At 39.5% G+C, this 24,034-nt stretch overlaps 1 protein-coding gene across 6 annotated transcripts in view; it reads right to left on the bottom strand.

The window, feature by feature from the left end:
* Positions 1-24,034, bottom strand: part of lama2 (laminin, alpha 2) — a 246,629-nt gene that overhangs the window by 81,566 nt on the left and 141,029 nt on the right. For 3 of the 6 annotated variants that reach the window (XM_070544158.1, XM_070544156.1, XM_070544154.1), the window contains exons 21-28: positions 17,413-17,624; positions 10,362-10,468; positions 7,725-7,997; positions 7,146-7,326; positions 5,093-5,229; positions 4,485-4,616; positions 3,332-3,436; positions 1,309-1,452 (exon numbers count right to left, since the gene is read on the bottom strand). In XM_070544158.1, the coding sequence (XP_070400259.1) occupies positions 1,309-1,452; positions 3,332-3,436; positions 4,485-4,616; positions 5,093-5,229; positions 7,146-7,326; positions 7,725-7,997; positions 10,362-10,468; positions 17,413-17,624 (1,291 nt within the window). The remainder of the gene's footprint in view (positions 1-1,308; positions 1,453-3,331; positions 3,437-4,484; positions 4,617-5,092; positions 5,230-7,145; positions 7,327-7,724; positions 7,998-10,361; positions 10,469-17,412; positions 17,625-24,034) is intronic. The other 3 variants (XM_070544166.1, XM_070544163.1, XM_070544160.1) reach the window with 1 other exon arrangement.

The following is a 24,034-nucleotide window of genomic DNA, read 5'->3' on the forward strand; positions in this document are numbered from 1 at the left end:
CAAGGGCTCATTCTACAGTACCAGGGCATTGCAGGAGAATGGATGAAGAAGACATTTATTATTTCTATACATGTTTTGGCTGTCAAACTTCCATAACGTCCCTTTAAGGTCAGAAATCTGAGATTAAAGTCAGAATTCTTAGAATAAAGTCAGAACTCAGATTAAAGTTAGATTTCTCAGAATAAAGTAAAACATCTGAGATTAACGTCAAAAATCTGAGATTAAAGTCTGAACTCTGAGATTAAAGTCTGAACTCTGAGATTAAAGACTGAACTCTGAGATTAAAGTTAGAATTTTGAGATTAAAGTCAGAATACTGAGATTAAGGTCAGAAATCTGAGATTAAAGTCAGAATTCTTAGATTAAGTCAAAACTCTGAGAAAAAAAGTCTGAATTCTCTTTACTTTTTTTATTTTCATTGGCCCTAATCCTTTTCCGTACTCTAAAATATTTCTGAATCTTTACCATTTGGATGAGAGCACAAACGATGCTTTGAGCTAAGCTAAGAGCTATGATCATTTAAGTATTGAAGCCATGTTGTGTCGGTGCCAAAACATCGGCCTTACATGGGTAAAAAAATCTTACATTAGCAAAAAAGTTTCCCACGGAAGCACCAAGTTACTGAAAGAAAAACAGTTAATTTCTAAATACCGTGTTTCATTGACCATGCATATCAGATTGTGGGAGGGGCCTTCTAAATCCGCTGAAGCACAGCAGAGAGGAACAGAACTGTGCCAAGTTTCTGTTCAAAACGATAGACCACCTTCTGATCTGGTTTCACAAACGCTGCTATCAGGCTGCTTAATAAAGACTGAGTTTATTATTGGAACAGCAAAAATCTAATTCAGCTAATTTAAAGGATGCTAACACTCCATAGGGTAAAATAAAAGATGGACGTTGATATTTTAGGAAATTTAGGATTTCATTACCATAAAATACATTTTTAATAATTAAATATAAGAATCATAAGAACTTTTTTTATGCTATAAAATGACGCAGCATTAAGAATATGACCCAGGCAGTTAGGGCACCTCTGTATAAAACCAAAAGCACAGCAGGACAATGTGAACTACGGAAGAGGATTAGGGCCACTGCAAAGAAAAGAATAAGAAATCTCACTTTTAGAGTTGAGAAGAAAGTCAGAATTTCAACTCGTCTTTTTATCTTCTCAGTGGCCCTAATCCTCTTCCGTAGTGAACATGTGTGATAAAGAAACTTTAACAGTGAGGCTGCTGGACATTGCTTGGCTGGTTTTTAGATGATCCAAAGGAAACGCTGAATTTAGATCAATTAAAATGCGTTAACTCACCCGCATCCTTACAAGTCCCTGTGCCTCAGTGCAGGAGTGGGTCAGCCCATAACAGTAACATCTGCTGCAGCCCAGTGGATTTTTCACCGATAATCCAAACCTTTCAGGCTTACACACATCACAGTTGTCCCCTTCAACATTTTCCTACAATAAAACACAAAGAAATGCGGCATGTTAGTTTCAACATACACTTTCTATTTAGATCTTGCAAACATAGCCCTGCAGTAGAAAGACGAGCAGAGCCCAAATGTTCATAGTAATTTAAATGCTTTCTTTTCAGACCATTAAACCAAATTTAATCCATTAGTGATTTAATACAGAATAGATCACAGGAGCTACAATACACCCTGCCCTACATTCATGCACTTAATCCCTGCATTAGAGGCAAAAATAAGTAAAACAAACTTCCTCACACAAAATTTCAGGTGGAAAATGTAAAGTTTTGAAGTTTCAGTTTTATTAATATCAAAACTGGGCTTGTTTGATCCCATTATCATATTTTCTAAAAGTTTCCAAACACAGGTCCCAGAGGAACGCCACAAGCCACAAACAGGACACCAAGTTCCACAGTCAACTTTATTTACTGCGAGACTGAAACAGGAGTGAGAACAAAGCTTTAATCTCACTATTTTACATCTTAGATCTTTTATATCATCACCTGTAAAAATTACATTTACACTACCTGGACTGCAGGATTACAATCATTAAGATCTGATCAGTTATCCCTTTGCGTCTCCACTCAGGAACCCAGCAGCTTAACATCTTTTGGGAAAATCTGAAATATTTTCAGATTCACAGACGGGAACTGGAGAACACCTTCAGTTTGGTCCGGATATTTTAATTTGTGTTCAGACGTGTATCACAGCAGGAGACCAACTCATCGTTCCTGGAGAGGATTTCATTCTCACTGCAAGAATGTGCGTAAGCAATCAGGCAGGAAGCAGCAGATTATTCAATGCTTTATTTTCTTACAGCAGGTTGAAATTAAACTGAACTTTCTGAACTTTTTGGGGTCAATCTAAACCTTTAACACACGTGGAGAGAGAAGTACGGGTCAGGAAGCACAGCACAGGTGTTTGGGCTCTTAAACCTAATCCCTTCTGCTTTTATCATTATGCTCAAGAAAACCCAACTGATCTCTGAAAAGGTTTTATTTTACACATTACACACACAAATCTCGTTTCAAGCGTTGTTTTTATTCACCCGCAAGTCCAGAAACTCAAAAAGAATCGTCATTCATCTGATTTGCTCCATTCTTCAATTAATTTAGTCCTCGTTTCTGTGCAAGATTGTTGGAATTTTAAACCGAATGAAGTTTAAAAAAAAAGTCAAACCAGATTTGTCGTAGGAGAAAAACTGATTTATATTTAAAAAGCTGAAGGATGAAGAAACTGTTGTAGGTAACAAACTTCGAACCTGTTGAGGAAAAAAAACAAACATGATCTGCAGCCTTTATTACGTCATCTAATGCTTTTGTGTCTGCATTAGTGTGCACGTGCCACATGCACACCCTAGGAGGTGTATTATGATAAGAAAGCTACATCTGAGATTAAAGTGTCAGTCTGAGCTGAACTTTAACATCAGGATGACATGATTATAGCAAATAAAACTTATCCAGTCCCAGATTGAAGTTGCATTTGTAGTGTTTGCTGTTACGGGTCTACGACGATCCAGTGAAGCTAAACAAGGATTCATGCACATCACACTTTGCTTCTCCAGTCCCATTTTGGCACCGGGCAGCATGGAGGTGCGTTGCCTCACAGCAGGAAGCTGGCATGCTTGGTGCCCAGCTGCAGCCTTTCTGTGCAGGTTCTTCAAAGAGAGTCGGGACACTTAAATCTTCACTAAATTTCATTAATAACTTGCATATCAGATATTTATGGTTTTATAATAGCTGCAGTGCAGGAATGTGGCACCTAGAGAATAGATCTAATCTGGATTAACATATGATGGGCTTTATTTCCACAGAAATGCCAAGAATAGAACATTCATGCTGAATGTCCTGCTGACACGTAGCCATTACCTTGCAGCTACATTTTCCTGTTCGGTCTGCACAGGCACACGCCCTCCTCTCCAGGTCGCAGGTCTGGCTGTCCGACCCTGCGATGCTACACTGGCACTGGATGCACTGTGGGAAACAGATGGTTAACTCACATTAGGGTTTGTGTAGTCTTCAAATATGTGCAAATAAGAGGGAGGCTTGTCCTGACAACTTATTTTAAAAATAAATCAACACAATTCAAAAGGTGCATGAAGTAAGAATGACACCTTGTGGCCAAAAGTGGGTACTGAACTCCACGTATCAAAACAAACGAGTCCAGCAGCTGCTGCCAGTTACAGATCAGTGTTAAGATTGTAGATGACGAGTGAAAATGAGTCACATGGTGAGTTAATAAGTAGATACATTTGTTGTTGATAAAGTAGCTGGAGATGTTCGAGCCAACCATTTGCTTCCAATTCACTGTTAGCTCCACGTTAACATCTGGTCAAGCAGGCTAGAGGCTAAGAGAAACTAAAAAGAAGGTGTGTCCACTTAGTGTTACAAGAAATACTTTCTTTGATGACTGGCGGCACAGACCTGGCAACCATCCACTGCTGCATATGAATTTTGTAGACGTAGGCAGAAAAATGGCTCAAGAACACTTTCCACAAACATTTTTAGTAAATAATATAACTACGATATTGTATTATCGTGTCCAGTTATGTTGGACAGATGCATTACATGTCTGATGAAATATATTGTTAATCTAAAACACTTTAATGTCAGTTTTAATTTAATTTCAAGCAGCAAATTAGCACAAACAGCGACCGGCATCACCGTTTAGGAAGATGGAGAAATGACGAGTGGTGCAGGTCGATGATGCAACGCTCACGGACCCAACTCTGCAGTTCATCGCAGACTTGTTTACTACACACACGAAGCCTTATGTGGACTTCCTCTAAGTGCACTTCATAGAGCACCACAGGGTGCAGTGTCTACAACCCCCCAGCCACCTAAGAAAAGCTGTTTCAGTGTAAACTTCCTTCCAACACGACTGAGACTGATTAGGTAACTAAAATTCTTACTTGTCCCTTTAAGTCAACTTTTACTAATCTGGTTCTACTAAATATCACAAAATGTGTGCGGGTTCTAGCATTTGAGTGTTTTGGATTCAAAAACAAAAGAAAATATTTACCTGAGGGAAGTCTCTGAATCCAATCCGACATTCGTCACATTTCTCTCCTCTGAAGGAATCGCGACAGAAGCAGCAGCCAGTGTTGGCGTTGCACTGCTGGGTCACTGAACCAATCACGTTGCAGCCACACTCCTGGTTTAATTTTCAGACACACAGAACCAAGAATAGCAAGGTTAACACCTTTCTACAGGCGTCCAACAGATGGTTTAAAGCTCACTTTACAATTAAAACCATCGGTTGTGCAGAAACGCAGCTCAGATTAGAACATCTAGGCATGCAGCATTTGACTTAATCCTGATTTTATGTTGCAGGAAAGAGAAACTCAAGTTCTCTCTGCTTCTTTGTTTTTCCTGCTGAACTCTTAGATGTGGACCTGATTCAAGTGAAACTTGCAGCATTTTAACAGCTAGTGGTTCACCATTACAGCCGCCTCAAGGTCCTTTAATACCTTCTCTGTAGAACAATTTTTAAATTCCTTTAGACGAGTCGTACATAAGACAATTACATAAGAGGGAAATGTGAAATAATAGGGAGAAGTGAGTTCAGTAACGGTGGGAAACAGAAAGAGACACAGAGTGACAGGATTAAATATAACAAACATTTATTACCTTGCATCCAATTACAATATCGTGGCTCCAGTGGTTTGGAGCACAGCGATCACACCGCTCTCCTATTGTGTTGGGAGGACAAGTACATTGTCCGGTGTTGGCATCACAGTTATTTCCCACATGGCTGCACTGACAGGCTGCAAGAGGAGAGAAAAGCAACAAGGAAAGACTAAAGACTTGGAGAAAATCATCTAAAAGATGCAACAACTTTTCAAAAATCCTTATTTCATCTGTAAAATCATGAATTTATTTCCTTCCAGCGACCAAACACACAACTTTTCTTTTACATTCACTCAGCACTGCACTGTTTGGATGAGTGGAAACAGGTGTGCTAATTCAGAACGAGGAGCAGGTGAGGTTGATGGGACACTAGAGAGATCTAGCGAAGCAAAGAGGAAATAAACTAGAAGTCTCAGTTATTAGCTTCTTGTCAGTGGAGGCTGCTAAAAGGATTATTGGTGGGACCATATGTGAAAATAAATATTCTTCTTTCTGTTTTGCACCAACAACAACTTTCTAACCCTCCCACTGTCCTCATGGGTGACCCCGCCAGGAAAGTTGACCATTGAGCAGGGTTCATGGTTTATTCAATTCAAGTTTATTTATAAAGCGCCAAATCACGACAAGAGTCGTCTCAAGGATCTTCGCACAGTAAACATTCCAGTACAGGTCAGTTCATTAAGCCAATCAGAAAAAAGTTTCCTAAATGAGGAACCCAGCAGGTCGCATCGAGTCACTGACTAGTCGGGGGGATCCATCCCCTTCTAGCATGCTAGCGAGCTACTTTCTGTAGCAGGGGTGCTATAGGGAGCCTCATGGGTCTCCGGAAGATCGAATAAATGAATAATGCAAGTCAACGGGGCAAAAAGAGCTATTTTCTAATCCGCTTCCTTTAGGCCCTGGATCACAGGAAAAGTAATGGCGGGTGTTTCGATCACTACAGTCACGTACTTTGAGATTTACCTGCTTGTAAAAGTTTTTAATTCCTCTGACTGCAAATCAGACGTCCGCACACGCATAAATGACGTCACCACCGAATCTCCTCTCCTAGCGTTGCAGCTAATTACCACATGGCCAGATTAATGGTGGTTCTTTCCTCCCAAAGGAAGGATTTTAAGTTGACCTCAATTTGGTGATGTGTATTTGTAGTACTGGACATATTTGCACACAAAATCTAAAATAACGTTTCCCCCCTTCAAAAACAAGTGCGTTCTTGGCATCAAAATGCGTCTTTAAAATTTACGGACATCAGACGTGAAATCCATGGTACATAACAAACGGGATTAGAAATTTGCGTTTTTAGCTTCATTGACTTGCATGGCACCCATAGTCCAGAAGTAGATGGGTGTGACTTAGGCTCCCTATCGGAAGGCGCCAGAGCATAAATTGACTGATGCTGAATGGCCAAAAATTCCCCACTTCTCCCTAGCAACCAAACATGATTGGTTGTTTAGCTGCAGTCCAGGGGTGCTTTTCCCAGCGCCCCTGGACTGATATAAGTGAGTCTGTTGGAGGAAATTCACTGTTTAAGTTGAGACAGCTGGTGAAAGTGGTGTGTAAATGATTCAGACTGCATTTAGGCACACACAATTAATTAAAATTGACAAATTTATAGTGAATATGAGTATGATTAGATAGATAGATAGATAGATAGATAGATAGATAGATAGATAGATAGATAGATAGATAGATAGATAGATAGATAGATAGATAGATAGATAGATAGATAGATAGATAACACTACTATATATGTAGTAGTGTTATTTACTTTTTAGATTTATTTTTCTTCCTTCACCTCAGTGAGGGTGGTGCCCTAGCGCCCCCTATTGACAAGCCTCTGCTACTTCTTGTAGAAAGATAATCAGACTTTTCTTCTTTTCTAATGTAATTGACTTTAATTATAACAATTTTATACAGATTTTGTCGTGCGCATAAAAAACGAGTAGAAAATAAAATGTTACAGTTATGTTTGAATTTAAAAGTGCTTCTGCACTCTTTCGTCAATCACAGCTCAACAGCAGTATCTTAAAATAAATCTACATTCTCTCCTCACCTGTACAGCCGCCCTCCTGAAAGTTGAAGAATCCTCTTGAGCATCGGTCACATTTGGCTCCGCTGATGCCCGGCTGACACCGACACTGACCCAGTTCATCACAGTCGAAGGACTTGGAACCATACGAGTTGCAGTGACATGGGACACACACCCCACCTGTAGCTAGGCCATGAGTCTCAGGCTGAGAACAAAATAATAAGAGTAGAGAAATCAATCAGGAACTCTAAAACACAGAGACTTTAGGGGTTTAAAAGCAGGTTAAACACTCTGAATACACATCTTTGTGGATAATTTTGCAAATAAAACAGATCATTTATCAAAGCACACAATATAAAAGCATTTCTGTATTTAAATGGATGGATTCAATATCTGCAAAACCAAAAACGAACAGTCATGCAAGTTAAAATGTAATCTATGTTCTCTTCCATGCAATGTTTTACCATCCAGGTGCTAAAACGAGCAGCACAGCTCAGACGAGCGGTTTTCTTTCATTTCGGCTCATCTGGAGAATTTTCACATAGAAATCACACCCATGCTACTTTAAACACACCACTGCCATCCACATGCAGTGTGTGTTACCCCTGTCTGAGGTTTGTACGCTCCTCTGGGACAGCCCCCCACACGGGAGGCTCCCCGCCACCTCTGCTGCACAGCTTCAAGGGGGATGCGCTCCACAGGTCGCCGCGTCTCCCGCCTTTCGTAACCAAGGCGACGCAAGTCACAACGTCGGCCCATGAAGCCGGGGCGACAGGTGCAGTGACCCTCCGTGTCACAGCGCTGGGACGCTGAGCCGAGGGGACTGCACATACAGGGAAAACACTCCTGATGCTCAGCGTCCCACCAGCAGTTAGGCTGGACCAATCACAGCGCAGATGGACGGAGGGGAGGAAAGCAAAGGACCAGTGACAGTGGACAAATGAGAAATTGAAATACTGACAGGAAATAGCTTTATACCTACGGAAGAGGGTTAGGGCGACTGGAAAAAAAATTATTATAATTCTGACCTAATTTCTAATTCCTGACTTTTATTCTAAAAATTGTAACTTTTTAAAATCTGAATTTTGACTTTTTTATAATAACTCATTCACTGCCAGCTGTTTCCTGATCAGAAAGCTCCTGACTGCCAGCGTTTTTGAGCGTTTTTACTGGGGTTTTTTTAAAGTCACAGAACATTGTGCTCTATGACCATGTAAATGCCAAAACTGCCAAAACAAAGAGTAAACTCACTTCTAACATCAGGAAGAATCAGCGTGTTTCTAGAGTTATCCGTTCTTTCACAATCCGTTGTTGAACTGTGAGCGGCAGAAGCTTTTTTCACAGCAGCGGCCCAAAACGATCGGCTAATTCATGGATTTTCTGCTTCCTGATCATGTGACGTGTGACACGCGCATATTAAATTCAGCTTTAGAGACGTGATGTTTATTCTCACAGTGTGGAGGCTCGTTCAGATGCTCACCCTGTAAAAAATGCAATTGGCGAGTTTATTGTCGTCAATGGCAGTGAGCGGTTGGGCTTGAAATTACAACTTTTCTCGTCAATGGCAGTAAATGAGTTAATCAGAAATTTGCCTTTTATCTCAGAATTCTGATTTTAATCTAAGATTTCTGACTTTAATCTCAGATTTGTAATTTTAATCTCAGAATTATAAATTTAATCTCTGAATTCGGCCTTTAATCTCAGATTTATAACTTTAATCTCAGAATTCTGCCTTTATTCTCAGAATTCTGACTTTAATCTCACAATTCTTCCTTTAATCTCAGAATTCTAACTTTAATCTCAGAATTCTGACTTAACTCTCAGAATTCTGACTTTAATCTAGGAATTCTGCATTTAATCTCAGAATTCTGACTTTAATCTCAGAATTCTAACTTTAATCTTAGAATTCTGGCTTTAATCACAGAATTCTGACTTTAAATCTTTCACTGCCATTGACGACTAAAGTCATCATTTTAGATCCAACCGTTCACTGCCAATGACGACTAAAGTCGTCATTTGCATTTTTTTTTTTTTTACTGTTTGAGCATCAGAACAAGCCTCCACGCTGAGAGAACAAACATCTCAGCCCTGAAGCCAATCTTCATCCGCATACGTCACAGATCACATGATCAGGAAGCAACACATCCATGTGTTAGGAGATCGTTTTGGGCCGTTCCTGTAAAAAAAAGTGAGGCGCTAACCGGAAAAGCGTCTGCCGATCACAATTCAACAACGGATTATGAAAGAACGGATAACGCTCGAAACACGCGGATTCTTCCTGATGTAAGAGGTGAGTCTCCTCTTTGTTTTGGTTGTTTTGGCATCAACATCATGCTAGCGTGCAACGTTCTGTGACTCTTAAAAAACAGTAAAAACGGTGAGAAACGCTGGCAGAGCAAGCCGTTAGTGATCAGGAAACGGCTGGCAGGGAATGAGTTAATCTAAGAATTCTGCCTTTATTCTCTGAATTCTGTTTAATCTCAGAATTCTGACTTTAATCTTAGAATTCTGATTTTAATCTCAGAATTACAACTTTAATCTCAGAAATAGACTTTAATCTAGGAAATCTGCCTTTAATCTCAGAATTCTGACTTTAATCTCAGAATTATAACTTTAATATCAGAATTCAGACTTTATTTCATCAGAATTGAGATGTAATTTCTCAGAAATCTGACCTTTTTAATAAGAATTTTGACTTTTTTCTCAGAAGTCAAAAAACCAGAATTATTTTCTTTTCAGTGGCCCTAATTCTCCTTCGTATATATCTTCAATGAACAAAGTAAAAACCTCCAGCAGATATCTTGGTGTGACTTTCATGTGGGAGGATGTTAAATTAATAATAATGTTTCTGAGAAGTGTTTAGAAAAAAATGTTTATGTGACATATTGAAAACACAACAACACATTTGCTCTGCATGTACGAAGGAACTTTTTCACAGTTATTTCTGAAATAAAAACATGAAGAAGTTAAATTATTTCTCCTGTGTGTCGATGATAAACAGCTTGTATCTATTTCTAATACTACTCATAATGTCCTGTCTACCATTGTTAAAGCTGCAGTGCATTCATTAAGGATCTATCTGGTGATTTCTAGGTTTATTTTATGCAATAAAAAAGTAAAAAATGTAAATAAAACGTTGACTAGACCTTCATATCTGAGCCGAAAACAGCCACAGCCACAAGTAGAACTGAAAAACTACAGCTGAAGGTTTTGAGTCAGCATTAGGAAATGGATGCTTACCATGCACTTGTCACACTGTCGTCCAACCACGTTTTCTCTGCACTGACACTGCCCGCTCTCCCTGTTGCACACTTCAGACACAGAACCATTCGAGTGGCACTGGCAGGCTAAAAGAGACCAGAAACCAAAAATAATACAATAGTCGACACATTCACTCACACCAATCAAGAGTCTCAAGTTAACATTAGAACCACCATGGCAGTCATTCCGATTGTTTTGCTATTTTTATGTTTAATTACTTTATCAAATAAAGACCTACGGCCTCCCTAGACCCTAACTGTTTCTAAATCTGTGTAAATGTTTATTAAAAATGGATTTTATGTTTATTGTGCAAAAGAGACTAAATGTGATCAATTGGACCTATTTTGGTTGGGTAAAAAGAGCATCTCCAGTGTTTGACCTGTCTATGTCTTCCTTGTAATTTTGTTATTTTTGCCTTTTAAAGGTGTGGTTGACAGAAAAAACATGTTTTTCATGATTATTTCTTATTCTAATGGGTCACCCTGAGTTTTTCATGCAGGCTGAACAAGAAAATAATCTCCTTGACCTTTCTTCTGCATTAGCTTCTGAAAATAAACCATGTAATGTTAGGATTAGAAAATCTTAACACTGTGATGTCCCACTGTGAATTTGCATTTATGACCTTAGCCACTATTGTGAAGGAGTCTCAAACCATCCATCTTCTCTGTCCTGAATGTGTACTTTGTCATCTTCAAAAGTGTGTCCCTTGTCCTTCACATCAGAGAAGATAGATGGTTTGAAAGAGGAGTAAAGAAGCTATCTATGCCAAATGTGAAACACCTACTTTAAACAGGGGAGGGGCTTAGATTTCACCTTTCTAGTACCTATAATGCAGCTTTGAATCTTCTTCCTAAGCAGTTTCGGTCTCGGTCCCACCTTCCTGCATCTAATCAACACGACTCCTTCACAACAGATGCCAACAACGATCCGGGGGGAGAGAGAAACAGTACTCAAGAGTAGTTTCTGCTCGTTAAATAACAATAGACAGCTACATCTTACAAGCTTGACTCCCATATTCTGGTCAGAATTGACAAAGTTCCTCGGATGGGAGGCGAAAAATCTTCAAGAAACCAAACAAGTCCAGTTGCCTTCATTACCAGCAGATGAGCCTGTTTTTAAACCGGCTCTACTAAAGAGGTCTTTTGGCCGATGCCAATATAAAAAAACGGTAAAGATCATCCAGATTCATCGGCCGACAGATATACAGATCTATCCCCACTATCCCACATCTCTTCCTGTACCATCTAATAGTCTCCACAACTTTACCTTACCTAAACCTAATGTTTAAATCTATGCTGACAATAAATTACACCTACACACGCCAATCAGCCCTGGAGATGCACAATTAAAAGCTTGAACATCACAGCTTCCATCTGTTATACGAGCCTCTACAAGCACGATAGCACACACAGTATATATGCTTTGTAATGGAGTTACATCGCATCCCATCGTAAGTATAGATGGGTACAAGTGTGTCCTGCCTCCTGCTGTTCTTTCATCTCTGATGTAGAACAGGCAGATGTATGGATGTGAGTGTGAGATGATAAAATACTGATGGTAAGAAGAAGGGCACACACACGCACGCACACACACACACACACACACACGCACGCACGCACGCACACACACACACACACACACACACACACACACACACACACACACACACACACACAGGGAAAACTGAACATTTAAGCTAATCTCTGTCCTTTCTCTCTCCTTCCTTCATCTTTCTGGGACCATCTGGACTTACAATGAAGCCTTGTTCTGGGGTATAAAGTTACTGCTGTATTTAAATCTGCCTCTCAAGATAACTTGAAGAGCATTATGCTCAGTTATTCAGCATCAACCATCTGTCAGATCAACAAATTGTTTTTGGTTTAAATCTGCTGGGAAAGAAAAGCCTGAGAGAGATCTGATTTATGACATTAAAATGATCAGTTTAGTGTCTACTTGTGTTATTTTTCTTTTAAATATTCTCCAGCTAAAGGTTTTGTATGGGAAGAATAAAAATGTATGAAAAAGAGGATGGAAAATGTGGTGAAATTATATATCCAAAAAAGGAGATAAAGTTTGGTGAATAAAAAGGCCAAATGGATATTCTTTAATTGTACGGAAGCCCATTTCTGCCACTCTGATAAAAAAAAATAGTTTACCTCATAAATATGAATTTCTATCTCGTTTTTATGATTTAGTTAAATATGAGATAACTAAATCATAATAATGAGATACAAAATCATTTTTATCAGTGTGGCAGGAATGAGCTTCCATACTTAAGTACAAAAATTCTTAATCATTGGTAAAAATACACAATAACAGTCTCTTTATTAACATCAATTAGTGCATGTATTACCATTCCCGGTATTTTATTAATGCACCAGGTAATGTTAATAAAGGTACTCTTGTGTTACAAATTATTCCATTATTAAGTCAATAAAACAAATATTTGAACAAAGAAGTAAATGTAAAAATAACAACATAAATCTGATGTCTAGTTAAAAATGATGAAAAATACAGTAAAACAAAACAAATATACTAAAGTAGTTGTAGTTCAAGTTTCTTTCCAGAGTATTTCTCTTATCCGATGCATATTACATAAATAGTGTCTCCATCCATTTTTTTAAGATGGCGGCTTCACGTTTTTTATTTATTTATGTCCTTCTGTAGCCGACAAACGGAGCTAAAACAGGTAGTTTAACAAGTATTATTCTCATGTCATGTTGTGTTCTCATATATTTATATTTTAGAGACTTTCTTGTCCGTGAAAAGTTCATCAACTCTGCGTCAGCCGAGGTATTCCTTAAATTTGAAGCATCTAAGCAGTAGTCTAACGCTATTGGTTAGTTCTAGTCGGCGCTCAGTTTCCTTTTGCATGGAGCTCTGCAGGGCAGGGGGCGTGCTGCTTACATTATATCACAGTACATGGTGAAACAATCACTCTTACGGATTTCTGAAAAATCATACACACTTTCTGAAAGAAAAAAACTCCGGAAAGCTACTTTAAGTTTGCTAGAAAATAAAAATCCCCATTTTAAAAGGAATTAGACTAAATCATTAATGGAGTAAGAAAGGAACTCTGACGAAAGAGAAGAAAGGAAAGAAAGCATAAAGGATTGCTTTTTTCAGTTTAATAGTTCACAAATGGACTTGCCCTGAACTCCCCAGCCCCACTCAATAAAATTCATTAAGACTGGGAATGATAGGGAGAAGGAGGCAGAGGGAGAGTTGTTGTCTTTTAATAATTCTCGGTGGTCTTTTGTCATTCATGCAGGATCGATAACAACCCTCCATCTTCCAGACACGAGCCACTGATCAGTACTGCAGGGGAGCAATAGATCAGGCTGATTAATCAATAACCATTTAGGTGGGTGGAGAGGGGAAACAACTACAGAACAATGAACTATCAAACGCACATTAATACCCTTTGTCAGGCCGTCTTGCTGATTTTGTGCTGCTCTGACACACACTTATCTGTGTGTTTATCACTCTGTCCGTCTTTGGCTCAGTGTGAGGTGTCTGCCCTCCTGCCTGTGCTCCTGCTTTTGTCAACAGTGGAGGTTTTAATGAAGGCTTTCATGAACAAGTGCCATCTGTACGCCTGTGTTGCTGCCGTCTCTCAGTCCCTCCACCTCTCTTATTTTTCTCTTTACAGGTATAGTTTTTATTCTCACTTTTTAAGCACAGCTGGCTGTCGGTGGGCTGCTCCGACATCACACCTCCTACCGGCACAGCTGCTCGTCGACACACATGTCCACACTCCAGATGGTGTACTATCTACTCACTGTTTTAGTGAAAGTATTAAAGGTATCATTTAAGTAATTTTAGCTAAGTTTCATAAGGACAGAGTGCTGTTCAGTGTAACACCCCTGCTGAGACACTAAAGCTCCACTGCTGGCTCTTTAGAAAAAGCCGTTGAAAAATAAACTATTCTCTCTCATGATTTTTTTGTAATTACAGGTGTTTTAAAATGTTCTGGAGAGTTTTAGTTTGTTGACAGTGTCAAGGTGAACTGGAAGTAAATATGCTATGTTCACTTGTTTAGTCAGGTCAGGTGACGAGGGACGTGGTGTAATTTGTATATGTCCATACCTCAGGGAGAAGGGAAATCAAAAAACATCTGCAGAGAATGGAATTTGATACAAATCTAAATTATTGTGACATTTTCATCCTTGAATAATAGTTCAATAGTCAATGCAAGATATATTAATTATGTTTTTTAAGTTCTTTGCATAGATCTCTCTCACATTTAGCAGTTTCAGATGCTTTATTCTTAACATTTTCAGTTCCCTCCAAAATGAGCCATCCCAGGGCTTTATGACTTTAATGCAAATGAAGTGCTGCTAGCCACGCCCAACAATCCCCTGATTGGTGTATAATGAGATGAAGTGCACAGATATTAGTAGGGGCTTGGAGTAGAGCCACTGCTCATTGACATACAGAGCAGATTCCTTCCTAAATGCTAACAGGGTAGGGGGATGTTCTATACATATTTTCCTGATTGTGACATCACAATAAGGGACATTTTCAAATGGCACATAGAAGCGTAACGCCGGGGACACACCGGCCGCGGAAGCGCCGCGAAAATGGGACCACCTTCATTCGGCGCCCTTGTTAAGCTATTCTATAGATCACATGGGCCGCCGAAGCGCCGCGAATCGCCTCGCGCCGGCGCTCCAGCCCGCGCCGTGCAGAGATCATTTTGGCGTCGGCTCTATTTTTTTCGCGAGCCGCGGGTGAATCGCGTCAATTCTGGCAGGAAGTCAAACCTAGACATAAGAGGCAGGCCGGTAAAGTTAACAAATTAAAGCATTTCAAAATAAAATTCCGCAATAGTCAAATGTGTTCGTAATCAGACACTGCAGAAAAACCACACGAACACGTACACACATACACACACATCGAACTTGTGTGCGTGTGTGACCACGTGAAGGGGGGTGTGGTTTTGGGTGTCTTTTCACCGGAGCAAACAGGACAGAGAGGCAGAAATTCTGAGGCAAGCAGTTAAGATGGATGACTTTAAATGAATTAAGCTGAGAAACACAAGGAGCTGTACGACCCCCAAAAAACATGGTTATTTACGTACCCATTTAGGAAGAAACTGCTAGGATACAGCTGCAGAATTGGAGCGGGTTCCAAGAGATTCAACTGGCAGAAACAACTCATACCATAGGTTCACACACACACACGCACACACACACACACACACACACACACACACACACACACACACACACACACACACACACACACACACACACACACACACACACACACACACACACACACACACACACACTCAAACGTAGAGGAAAAGAGCTGAGAAAAGGCAGAGAGGAAATAGAGGACACCAAGTGTTTAAAAGAAAAACTACAGCTGAGCCGAGGCACGCCTCAGCTGGAGTGCGTCTGATCTGAACTGAGGAGCGGCGAGTAGCGGCCGAATTTCGTGAGCGATTCGCTTCGCGGCGCTTCCGCGGCCGGTGTGTCCCCTGCGTAAGATTGCAGACACCAAATTCTGACAGAAAATAGATGGATGGTTTATATTCTCAAATTGTGTGTTAGTAGAGGCAGTAAAAATAAAAATAGCAACATAATAATCCAAAGAATGAGAGCTTTGCATAATATGTAGCCTTATATAAAAATGCCCATCCATTTTTGGCTGCTTATTCGGGGTGGGGTTGCGGGGGAAGTAGCCTAAGCAGGGAGGCCCAGACTTCCCTCTCCCCAACAACTTAGACCAGCTCCTCCAGGGGAATCCTAAGGTGTTCTATGACCAGCCTTGAGACATAGTCTCTCCAACATGTCCTGGGTCTTCGTTTAGGCCTTCTCCCGGTTGGACGTGCCTGGAAAACCTCACCAGGGAGACCTGACCCTCAGGCCACCAAAACAGATGCCCTCAACACCTTGGATGCGCATAGAAATCTTGTCCATAAAAGGTATGAACAGAATCTGTGACAAAGGACAGCCTTGGCGGAGTCCAACCCTCACCAGAAACAAGCTTGACTTACTGCCAGCAATGTGGACCAAGCTCTGACACCGATCATACAGGGACTTAACAGCCCGTATCAGAGGGCCTGGTACCCCATACTCCCGAAGTACCTCCCAGAGGGCCCCCCTAGGGACGCGGTCAAATGCTTTCTCCAAATCCACAAAACACATGTAGATTGATTGGGCAAACTCCCACTCACCCTAAGGGTATAGACCTAGGCCAGTGTTCCATGGTAAGGACGAAAACCTCATTGCTCTTCCTGAATCCAAGGTATGACAATCCGCCAGACCCTCCTCTCCAGAACCACAGAATAGACTTTACCAGGGAGGCTCAGAAGTGTGATTCCCCTGTAGTTGGAACACACTCTGTGGTCCCCCTTTTTAAATAGGGGGACCACCACCCCGGTCTGCCAATACAGTGGAACTGCCCTCAATGTCCATGCAATATTGAAGAGCCACGTCAGCTAACACAGCCCTACATAAAAATGTAAATATGAAAAGGCTAGGCCAAAAAGACCAACTAAACATGGGCCTCCTCCCTTCCCAGCTGAGCAAAATAAGAAAACCAAATATATGGGACTTACCATATACATTCCAAGATATAAAAATTCTCTACAAATCCCAGACAAGCCCCCATAAAGTGAACTTACATGTTAAAGTCTGGACAACGTGGGGGGTATAAAAACAAATAATGTCCAGTAAAAAGAATCAGATGTTTTTGTTAAACACTCATGTGTGTAACCAGTTGAAAAAAATAAAACATTGGCAATGTAAAACAGTGAAGGACTTGAAGGTGCCAAATCTGCCACAGCAAAAATCATATAATCTTCACACTCCATTAGAATACCCTAACTATACCTTTAGGGAGTCTGTTTTAATCAGTACTCAATGAATCACTTTCTACCACCTAACAACACAATCAAAGGTCAGATATGTCATATGGTTGGTTTTCCTAGAGCCTGATCTAAGACAGAGATCAGGATCAAACTGTACTTAGCTTGGCATAGCTCTAGATATTTATGTTATAATGTGCAATTACGTACGTGTGCAGTTCTTCGCTATGACAGCATCTCCATAGTACCCGTCCACGCAGATCTCACAAGTGTCTCCACCGTAACCCTGGCGACACCTCAAACACTGGCCTGTGATAGGATCACAGCTGCCAGGTAGGGATAAATCCAAGTTGCCAGTGCAGTCACAGGGTTGACAGGATCCTTCTGGTACACTGGGCTGGCCGTAGAATCCATTGGCACATCTAGGGGGCAGCAGATACATGGAATCATGAAATTCAGTTAAAATGCAATAAATAGTTAGAAAAGTGGATGTCAATAACAAGATATTTGGACAATTTTAGGGTTTTTATTTTGAAAAGTTCCTTAAACTCATGCAACATACACAAAGGACAACTAATTACACCCAGAGTTGTGTTTCCACATTGTAGCAATCAGATTCCTTCCTGTTATTTTCTTATCTGTTCTTTTCTTTGAAAGATCTGGCAGAGCAATACCCCTTAAAAATACAACTTCCGTCTGCTTTTCTTTGTCACAAATACAAATGCATAAAATTACTTTTAGATTGCAGCTATAAAAATAACCTTGGATTCATAAAACCTAAATTATTAATAAACTCAGTTTTTGATGCTCCAAACACCCAAATCTTTAAAGTAAAATTACTAGTTTAGGACTCATTCAGAGAACAAATGACAAACAATGTTGTAGTTGCAAATAAACAAACTGCTAGTCTGCAAAAAAATGAGAAGTTTGTCTTTGACAGCATCTATAGAATGGCTGAAGGCAATAGTTGCATGTACACAAAGTAAAATGATATAATTGATTTACACAACAAGAGCAAAAAAAAAAAAAGGCCCAGAGGCATGCAGGTCGCAATAAGACAAAAAATATCTGGTCAGTAAATCCATTCCATCTACACTTTAGTTTGTGGTGAAATGGTTGTTTTAAGGGAGAACGGGAGACTATGCTGGTCCTCGAACCCTTTTATACTGCTCCGGCCCCCGCCCAATGGGCAAGCATACCTTAAAAGCTCTTTGGTGATTGGCTAATTCAGAGAAATCAACCAAATGTGGCCCTTAGGGCTAAACCTGTATAAAATAGAGCAGAAAATGGGGCTTTAAAACAGCATGCTGCACAGGTGTACCCAGGTGTTTCACTCTCATGGGGTAAAATGGTCTGTGCTCATAGTCTTCAGTAACATGAATGTAAAAAAGTGAAGGGGCTAATCCACCATTATCTGAATTAGGGTCCCTTCAAACTGGATTAAGATTCCAATATTTGATCGTGATATGATATTATATCGATACAGACTAAATAAATATATTATTTAGTCTGGTAACGCTCCATTGAAGGCTCTTGTGGTGGGACGGGTTGTACCATTGTCTTCCAAACGATCGCCACATACTACTGGACAATGAACAACGGGACGTACTCACCACAACGGATGTCAGTAAACGAGGCAGTCCGCAATTGAAGAAGGTGAAAATACATCCTTTTTTAAAAAAAAAGGACTTAAATACATCTATCTGCTCCTGACTGTAATAAAGCCAAAGTCCAAATAGTCCAAAATTGATGTAAAAGCCGTTTCAAACAAGCTGTCGCCATCTTGTTCTACTCTGTTGCAACATCCCACCCACCAGACAAATACAGGGCCCTGATTGGCCCACAAACTGGATAAATCACTGTGATTGGTTCACAAAGCTGATAGAGCACTGTGATTGGCCCATCACTGTGGACCAATCACAGTGCTCTATAGGATTGAAACCACTATAAAGACCTGTGACCAGCCAGAATGCTGCTAGGGGCTGTAGAGGTTCCAATGGAGCCTTCCTAGATCAAACTTTGCAAAGCAAGAATTTGCTCTAGAACACTAGGCTAAGAGACCACTTCAGACATGTCGAGAAAATGAGTGAACTTGGTCTTTAAGACTTTGCTAAGACCCTGCAAAGATGAACCCCATTGTGACTTTCAGAGGGTGGTCAGCACCAGAGAACCATTGCAGTGAGACAATTCTACCACCTCAGAAGTCTGAGCATTCTCATTTACCAACAAATTAGAGTAGAAATGGAAAAGTCAATTTATAGGATGGTCCAAAGTAGACGCTTCACCTTCAGATAGCTCAGATTCATTTGGATGCTGAAGATCGTCTCTAAATCAGGTGGGGAAAAAAAAAAACATTTTCTACTCACTCATCTATAAAACTCAAATGAATGGCCCCTGGGTCTATTTATCTGAGAAATAGGAAACAAAAACAAGTATTTAGTCCAACCTTCAAATGTAAGAAAATGACAGAATGTAAACACGTACAAAGTTTTAATTTGTTCCTGGTTACATTATTTACATTCTATGGTTTTAATGGATTAGAAAATATGATTCTGCATTTAGTTCTGATAACTTTGAACTATTAATCAAATTTCATGTTTCATTTTATTAAATAACCCCATCGCTAATAAATGCCATTCAAAGGAACAAACATGAAAAGTGTGTTTGGACTTTGATCAAAAGCAAGGACACTGATGTGTTTAACTGTTTCATTTTACAGACTCTATTTGAATGATAACTGAAGAATGTTCAGATGTGCGTAAAGAGTTATAACCTTAGAGTTGCAGCATGTTGACACGAGCCACTAAAAACCAAATAAAAGGGAGCCTTTGCTGGAAAAAAAGCTCAACAGGATGAAAGGAAAACTGAAATGAAAGAGCAGAGGAAAAGTGATGGAGAAAGAGAGAGAGCAAAAGCAGTGTGAGAAAAAGCGGAGGACAGCGAGATTGAGAGGGTGGAAAGGTCTTCACACTGAAAAGAGAATTGAATTCATGAAGGAGGGAAGAGAGAGGGACGGAGTCAAGAGGAGCCAGCCATTATTACTCCTGACCCTCCTTGGTACTCAATAGCACTTGTTTATTGGGTTCTCGCTCTGTGTGTGTGTGTGTGTGTGTGTGTGTGTGTGTGTGTGTGTTGCAGGGATGTTCCTGCATGTGTGTAGCTGGTGTATCAGGCTTTCCAGACACATGACAAACTGACCTGGAATCAGTCTTATTTTTTGATTTCAGAGAAGAGTATTAGGGTGTGTGTGTGTGTGTGTGTGTGTGTGTGTGTGTGTGTGTGTGTGTGTGTGTGTGTGTGTGTGTGTGTGTGTGTGTGTGTGTGTGTGTGTGTGTGTGTGTGTGTGTGTGTGTGTGTGTGTGTTCTTTTTTCAGGTGTGCAGAAATATCACTCCTCCAGGGGATAATATACTATAGTTAAGCTTCAAGATTTTACAAATATCCTGCAAATATATCCTTCCACATTTACCTGGGTCCTCCACTCATCACACACTCACGTATTTAACAACAAACACCACTGTGTGAGAGGTTCTCACATATTTAGCAACAAACACCACTGTGTGAGAGGTTCTCTGCTCAATAATATCAGAGGAGAAGCAGCCGACTGCTACCACTTCAACTTTAGGACAAACTACCAGAGTCCCTAAAAGAAAAACACCATTTGAAGTCACAAACAAAAGATGTTTGATTCTAGAAACTGGCGACTGGTATTTTGCATTCTCTAGTTTCTTTTGTCGATGCGAGTTCCATTTATTACAGCTTCAATTTTAAAGCAATGACTGATGGGAGTTTTACACAATCCAACTTAAGTGTGCAGGGCAAGCAATGCTTGTATATACACACAAAGTCAAGTAAAAAATTAGTGAAAAAACAAAAGTCAGGTCACTTTAAAAGCAAAGTCTTGAGATGAACTGCATTTTCTGTATAGTGACAGTACGGTATTTACCATAATACAGGGGAAACAATACGATATTTATCACAATACAGGGGGAACATCACGATATTTATCACAATACAGGGGAAACAATACAATATTTATCACAATACGGTGGAACATCACGATATTTATCACAATACAGGGGAAACAATACAATATTTATCACAATACGGTGGAACATCACGATATTTATCACAATACAGGGGAAACAATACAATATTTATCACAATACGGTGGAACATCACGATATTTATCACAATACAGGGGAAACAATACAATATTTATCACAATACGGGGGAACATCACGATATTTATCACAATACAGGGGAAACAATACAATATTTATCACAATACGGGGGAACATCACGATATTTATCACAATACGGGGAACAATACGATATTTATCACAATACGGGGAACAATACGATATTTATCACAATACGGGGAACAATACGATATTTATCACAATACAGGGGAAACAATATAATATTTATCAAAAATACAGGGGAAGCAATACCATATATTGTGATACTAAAAGCCTGATGATATATATTTTATAACTTTAAGACATATGTTTTATAATTTTAAGATTTAATTTACTTGTAAAACTCCGACCAGACATTTCCAAGACACATCTTGTGTTATTGTGAGACCTCAGTATAAGGCAGTAAAAGATGCTGCCATCTAGTGGTAGGAGTGTGAATTACACCACAGAAAGAAATACTGTGGATGTGTGCATGTAAATTCTAAATCAAAACTGATGCAACTTTTTGAAATATCCATTCACAAACATGAAATATGGCAATATTTCAGTGTATCCATATTTTCTTAGATCCCTACTGAATATAAGGGTGGCAGCCATCTGGCTCCACACAAAATAACTGAATTTCAGAATATATTTGAATCAAATATGCCTTCTTTAGGCAAATGTACCATTTACAAGGTTTTTAACATTATTTTCAATAAATAAAACCAAACAAACACTAAAAGCAGTCGTAATATCAGCAGCTCCTTGGCGTTAAATTAATTCAGATGATGGTGTAATGTGTGCAACACCTCATTGCAGAACCATTTACACAGTGCTAACTCTAAATAGCAGCTTATGACTCAGTGTTTCATCAGATAAGCAGGTGCTTAGGGGGCTTTCAGCTCTATTTTAAATGTATGTTTATGGACAGAAAATTGAAAAGTAGAACCTTTTAGCAGTGAGTGGATAATCTATTAGCATGGGATGAACAGAGTGGCTATTTTGTTAAAGCCCATAATACAGACAAATTGGCACATTACAATTAATTTTCATAAACATCATTAAAGAAACACTGTAGATAATGAAGTGGAATGGCAGGTAGAAGGTATCAATTAGACTAACAGAACAAGAAACAAAAACCACTGATTACATCTTTAGTTCTACCATTAGTTATAAAACATTATGTTGTACTTCATTAACTCCAATCTGTCCCAAATCACCGAAGCAACAGAGATGCTCTCCTTATACATCTTTTCTCTCCTTTAGGAATAAATGGAAGTAATGTAAGAAATCAGAACTGCAGACAGAATTTAAATTGTGCTGTAATGTTGGTGCTAATCTCGCTAATGGAAAGCACATTGAATTGTCTCTACGTATGAAATGCTCTGGTCGACATGGCGAGGCATGCAGACTATGTGACAGCTAAGGCTCCTACTCCATCAGCAGCGCCAAATATAAACAGCTGCAGCGGAACGTTTATTTGGATCACGGTGCTTCCACTGGATACACACCATGTTTGAGATGAAGGTTGTTCATGATCGGAAACAGCAGCTAACACGGACGTGTGACATTTAACCTGCATATTTGTTTGTCTGATTTCCTGGGAAGAGAAATGAAAAGCTAGAATATTACATGACTGTAATGTTTGAGAAGCAGGAGTTTAATCATGAAAGCATAAAGCTCTGGTGATAACCATAATAATACTGGGTTACGTATGGCATGCTCCTCTTTATTAAGCAGGCTATAAAAGGGAAAGCAGAGACGCCACATATACATAACAGGGTGGGTTCTTGTTGGTCGGCCCCAAACACCTAAAACTGTCTCAAAACGTTTCTACTCACATAGCAGCTAAACATAAATATGGCTTTAATATTTAGGTAGTTTTATTATTATAATCTAATAGATTTTATTTTGGTACTTCCAGATCTAAAGCTTATCAGCTTTATCATGTGTAATTTTAGTTGATTTTGCATGCATATTTTAATAGATTACATTTTATCACTGTTTTATTATATATGATGGAATGTTTTAAATACAATTATTGGGAATAGGTCCAAAAGTAAAATTACCCACTATATTTTTTTCAGGGTATCTGCAGGTTAAAGGGAGCCAAATTTAAGACTTTTTAAGACCTTTTTTAAGGCCACTTTGACCAAATGTAAGCAATTTTAGAAAATAAAATTTAAGCTATAATTTCCAGCTATTGCCTGGAACCGGTGCTAACCGCGTCACGAACATGGGATTAACCATCCAGTTACCATTAAACTTGCACTTCCCCATGGCGCAAGTTTAACTTAACCAACAAATGTGCTCATCTAAAAATAGCCCCCTTTCACAACAGACTGAATGAGTACGGTTCCGCTTACGCCAACAACAGACACAAAAAATGCTGAACACTAACTAGAAAGTCACAAACATTTTATAGAAACAAAAGAATCGTGTTTATTGGGTCTTTGGTAATTTAAGACCTTTGGAAACTCTATTTAAGGATTATTTGTAATTTTTAAGGCCTTAAATTTGGAAAAGCTAATTTAAGTCTTTTCAAGACTTTTTAAATGGTAAATGGTAAATGGCCTGTATTTGAAATAGCGCCTTCTAGAGTCCTGGAACCCCCCAAGGCACTTTACAACACAACCAGTCATTCACCCA

This window comes from Nothobranchius furzeri, chromosome 2 (genome assembly GCF_043380555.1).
Source record: "Nothobranchius furzeri strain GRZ-AD chromosome 2, NfurGRZ-RIMD1, whole genome shotgun sequence".
Lineage (NCBI taxonomy): Eukaryota > Metazoa > Chordata > Actinopteri > Cyprinodontiformes > Nothobranchiidae > Nothobranchius > Nothobranchius furzeri.